Raw genomic sequence first — 5,320 nt, 5'->3', positions numbered from 1 at the left:
CCTTGGATGCTGCCTGACCTGCTGCGCTTTTCCAGCAACACATTTTTCAAATACCAGGACAGAGCTAGTACAGACTGAATGGACAGAATGGCACCCTCCATCATTCCATGAAGAATTCCAGGTAAAGTAGGGAGCTTACATTCTCAAACCGGACACCGCACTGCAAAAGGGGAATTCAAAAATGACACCACACTCCGCCAGGGGAATTCAAAACTGACACCACACTGCATCAGGGGAATTCGAAACCAACATCAATACTTTGCTGGGGCAACATTCAAAATCAGCACAGTCTGCCTGGTGTACAGGCACAGCGAGCTGCATGGGGTACAGTCTGCCGGGTGTACAGGCAGGGCGAGCTGCATGGGGTACAGTCTGTCTGGTGTACAGGCAGAGGTAGCTGCAAGGGGTAGAGCCTGCTGAGTGTACAGGCAGAGCGAGCTGCATGGGGTACAGTCTGCCCGGTGTACAGGCAGGGCGAGCTGCATGGCGTACAGTCTGCTGGGTGTACAGGCAGAGCGCGCTGCAAGGGGTACAGCCTGCTGAGTGTACAAGCAGGGCGGGCTGCAAGGGGTAGAGTCTGCTGGGTGGACAGGCAGAGGTAGCTGCAAGGGGTACAGTCTGCTGCGTGTACAGGCAGAGAGAGCTGCAAGGGGTACAGCCTGCTGGGTGCACAGGCAGAGCATGCTGCAAGGGATACAGTCTGCCGTGTGTACAGACAGGGCGAGCTGCAAGGGATACAGTCTGCCTTGTGTACAGACAGGGCGAGCTGCAAGGGATACAGTCTGCTGGGTGTACAGACAGAGAGAGCTGCGAAGGGTACAGTCTGCTGGGTGTACAGGTAGAGCATGCTGCAAGGGGTACAGTCTGCTGGGTGTACAGGCAGGGCGAGCTGCAAGGGGTACAGCCTGCTGGGTGTACAGGCAGGGCGAGCTGCAAGGGATACAGTCTGCCGGGTGTACAGACAGAGCTGCGAAGGGATACAGTCTGCTGGGTGTACAGGCAGAGAGAGCTGCACGGGGTACAGTCTGCTGGGTGTACAGACAGAGAGAACTGAAACGGGTACAATCTGCTGAGAGATATAGAGTGAAGATGGTACAGATCGTTGAGGACAGGGAGGTGGAAGATGTACAGACTGCTCAAAGTATGGGTTAGGGATGGTACAGGTTCCTGAAAGTATATGAAGGGAGTGGGTTACGGGCAGTTGGCTGTACAGGGAGAGAGGTGGAGCTCCTGTAGGGTGGGGGAGGAGTTGATGTGTACAGACAAACGGTTTGCCTGTCACTGCTCAGCCTTGATTACCATCTCCTGTTTCGATTGTCATTGAGAGGAGAGGGTCGAGGTGGTGAATAGGAGAGCCCAGTTTCCTTCACACTCTGACAGACGCTGCTCTGGATGATTCCCGTGAACTGTACAGCATCAGGTTCCGCATGTCTCAGGAGCAGCAGCTGAGGTCAAATCAGGCTGCAGCAATTCCGCAGGTCCCTGACTCCAGGTGTCTTCATCTGAAGGATCAGCTGCCCCTTGCTCCCGGAAACAGCTAGTTCTGCTCAAGGAGTGACGAGTGATTACAGAGATCCACATTACTGGCACTCAGACCCCTCGACTCGGCCAAGTTATTGCGGGATCCCTGGAACAGAACCAGATAAACAAAGAGCTCAGAAATCTTCACAGAGAGAGTAACTGAGTAAGTCAGAGGGTGAGAGTGTGCACAGATGTGTGAACGTAAGCGAGTGTGACAATGTTCACGAGGGTGTGTCTGTGTGAAAGAAAGTGCTTGTGATTGTAGGTGAGTGTGTTCATGAGTGTCTTAGAGAGAGACATTGTTTATGACAGTGTGTTAAACTGAGAGAGTGTAACTCAGGCTCAGTCCTGCGCAAATCAGTGTGTCTGTCTGACCCGGGGTCGGTGTGTCTGTCTGACCCGGGGTCGGTGGGTCTGACTGACCCGGGGTCGGTGGGTCTAACTGACCCGGGGTCGGTGTGTCTGTCTGACCCGGGGTCGGTGGGTCTGACTGACCCGGGGTCGGTGTGTCTGACTGACCCGGGGACGGTGGGTCTGACTGACCCGGGGTCGGTGTGTCTGTCTGACCCGGGGACGGTGTGTCTGTCTGACCCGGGGTCGGTGTGTCTGACTGACCCGGAGACGGTGGGTCTGTCTAACCCGGGGTCGGTGTGTCTGACTGACCCGGGGTCGGTGGGTCTGACTGACCCGGGGTCGGTGGGTCTGACTGACCCGGGGACGGTGGGTCTGTCTGACCCGGGGACGGTGGGTCTGACTGACCCGGGGTCGGTGTGTCTGTCTGACCCGGGGACGGTGTGTCTGTCTGACCCGGGGTCGGTGTGTCTGACTGACCTAGGTCGGTGGGTCTGACTGACCCGGGGACGGTGGGTCTGACTGACCCGGGGTCAGTGGGTCTGTCTGACCCGGGGTCGGTGTGTCTGTCTGACCCGGGGTCGGTGTGTCTGACTGACCTAGGTCGGTGGGTCTGTCTGACCCGGGGTCGATGTGTCTGACTGACCCGGGGTCGGTGTGGCTAACTGACCCGGGGACGGTGGGTCTGTCTGACCCGGGGACGGTGGGTCTGACTGACTCGAGGTCGGTGGGTCTGACTGACCCGGGGTCGGTGGGTCTGACTGACCCGAAGTCGGTGGGGCTGACTGACCCGAGGTCGGTGGGGCTGTCTGACCCGGGGTCGGTGGGTCTGACTGACCCGGGGACGGTGGGTCTGACTGACCCGGGGTCGATGTGTCTGACTGACCCGGGGTCGGTGAGTCTGACTGACCCGGGGTCGGTGTGTCTGTCTGACCCGGGGTCGGGGGGTCTGACTGACCCGGGGTCAGTGGGTCTGACTGACCAGGGGTCGGTGGGTCTGTCTGACCCGGAGACGGTGGGTCTGTCTGACCCGGGGTCGGTGGGTCTGACTGACCCGGGGTCGGTGTGTCTGACTGACCCGGGGTCGGTGGGTCTGTCTGACCCGGGGTCGGTGTATCTGACTGACCCGGAGTCGATGTGTCTGACTGACCCGGGGTCGGTGGGGCTGTCTGACCCGGGATATGTGGGTCTGACTGACCCGGGGACGGTGGGTCTGTCTGACCCGGGGTCAGTGGGTCTGACTGATCCGGGGTCGGTGGGTCTGTCTGACCCGGGGTCGGTGGGGCTGACTGACCCGGGGTCGGTGGGTCTGACTGACCCGGGGTCGGTGGGTCTGTCTGACCCGGGGTCGGTGTGGCTGACTGACCGGGGTCGGTGGGTCTGACTGACCCGGGGATGGTGGGTCTGACTGACCCGAGGTCGGTGGGTCTGTCTGACCCGGGATATGTGGGTCTGACTGACCCGGGGTCGGTGGGTCTGACTGACCCGGGGTCGGTGGGGCTGACTGACCGGGGTCGGTGGGTCTGACTGACCCGGGGATGGTGGGTCTGACTGACCCGGTGACGGTGGGTCTGACTGACCCGAGGTCAGTGGGGCTGTCTGACCCTGGGACGGTGGGTCTGACTGACCCGGGGTCGGTGGGTCTGTCTGACCCAGGGTCGGTGGGTCTGTCTGACCCGGGGTCGGTGTGTCTGATTGACCCGGAGTCGGTGTGTCTGACTGACCCGGGGTCGGTGGGTCTGTCTGACCCGGGGTTGGTGGGGCTGTCTGACCCGGGATATGTGGGTCTGACTGACCCGGGGACGGTGGGTCTGACTGATCCGGGGTCGGTGGGGCTGTCTGACCCGGGGTCGGTGTGTCTGTCTGACCCGGGGTCAGTGGGTCTGTCTGACCCGGGGTCGGTGTGTCTGACTGACCCGGAGTCGGTGTGTCTGACTGACCCGGGATCGGTGGGTCTGTCTGACCCGGGGTTGGTGGGGCTGTCTGACCCGGGATATGTGGGTCTGACTGACCCGGGGACGGTGGGTCTGTCTGACCCGGGGTCGGTGGGTCTGACTGACCCGGGGTTGGTGGGTCTGTCTGACCCGGGGTCGGTGGGGCTGACTGACCCGGGGTCGGTGGGTCTGTCTGACCCGGGATATGTGGGTCTGACTGACCCGGGGACGGTGTGTCTGTCTGACCCGGGGTCGGTGGGTCTGACTGACCCGGGGACGGTGTGTCTGACTGACCCGAGGTCGGTGGTCTGACTGACCCGGGGTCGTTGGGTCTGACTGACCCGGGGTCGGTGTGTCTGTCTGACCCGGGGTTGGTGGGTTTGACTGACCCGGGGTCGGTGGGTCTGACTGACCCGGGGTCGGTGGGTCTGTCTGACCCGGGGATGGTGGGTCTGACTGACCCGGGGTCGGTGTGTCTGTCTGACCCGGGGTCGGTGGGTCTGACTGACCCGGGGTCGGTGGGTCTGACTGACCCGGTGACGGTGGGTCTGTCTGACCCGGGGTCAGTGGGTCTGTCTGACCCGGGTCGGTGTGGCTGACTGACCGGGGTCGGTGGGTCTGACTGACCCGGGGACGGTGGGTCTGACTGACCCAGGGTCGGTGTGTCTGTCTGACCTGGGGTCGGTGGGTCTGACTGACCCGGTGACGGTGGGTCTGACTGACCCAGGGTCGGTGGGTCTGACTGACCCGGGGTCGGTGTGTCTGACTGACCCGGGGACGGTGTGTCTGACTGACCCGGGGTCGGTGGGTCTGACTGACCCGGTGACGGTGGGTCTGACTGACCCAGGGTCGGTGTGTCTGACTGACCCGGGGCCGATGTGTCTGACTGACCCGGGGTCGGTGGGTCTGTCTGACCCGGGGTCGGTGGGTCTGTCTGACCCGGGGTCAGTGGGTCTGTCTGACCCAGGGTCGGTGGGTCTGACTGACCCGGGGTCGGTGGGTCTGTCTGACCCGGGGTCAGTGCTCTGTTGTTTCCTGTACTGGACCAGAACTCTCCCCTGCCTTTACCTGGAACGATTCTTCGCTGGTTCGGTTGAGGTAATTCAGAGAGGATGCTCGTTTCATGCTGAAAGAAAGAGAATGTGAAGTCACTGTCTTTCTCAGGGAGAGAAGGCCCACAGTGGGACCAACAACATACGCCATGCAAAAGGGTGTGCTCGTGCAATCTGCATTTCAGGAACGTAGTCGGAATAGAGCAAACGGGAGCTTAAGAGTACCAATCTCGGATTCCTCCCAGAGTCGATCACTAGTGAATACTCACAGAGGGGGATGAGGTGGATGACTGTGCAGTTGGGATGGTGGTGCAGGAGGGAGGGCTTTAGATTCCTGGCTCACTGGGCCTGTCTCTGGGGGTGGGGTGTGAGTGTGCATGAGTGTGGGGCTGTGTGTGTGGGTCTGTGTGTGTGTGGGTCTGTGTGTGTGTGGGGCTGTGTGTGTGGGTCTGTGTGTGTGTG

At 61.2% G+C, this 5,320-nt stretch overlaps 1 protein-coding gene across 1 annotated transcript in view; it reads right to left on the bottom strand.

Annotated features, from left to right (window-relative positions):
• Window positions 1–1,633: 1,633 nt before the first annotated feature.
• The window catches only part of LOC122540224 (mucin-1-like), a 19,210-nt gene continuing 15,523 nt past the window's right edge, over window positions 1,634–5,320 (bottom strand). Inside the window, exons 3-4 of the mRNA XM_043675623.1 lie at window positions 2,615–5,032; window positions 1,634–2,471 (exon numbers count right to left, since the gene is read on the bottom strand). Of these exons, the coding sequence (XP_043531558.1) occupies window positions 2,156–2,471; window positions 2,615–5,032 (2,734 nt within the window). The 3' untranslated portion in view covers window positions 1,634–2,155. The remainder of the gene's footprint in view (window positions 2,472–2,614; window positions 5,033–5,320) is intronic.

This window comes from Chiloscyllium plagiosum, chromosome 3, assembly GCF_004010195.1.
Source record: "Chiloscyllium plagiosum isolate BGI_BamShark_2017 chromosome 3, ASM401019v2, whole genome shotgun sequence".
Lineage (NCBI taxonomy): Eukaryota > Metazoa > Chordata > Chondrichthyes > Orectolobiformes > Hemiscylliidae > Chiloscyllium > Chiloscyllium plagiosum.
The sequence above is the reverse complement of the archived record's forward strand: the minus strand, read 5'-3'. Positions and strand labels throughout refer to the sequence as shown.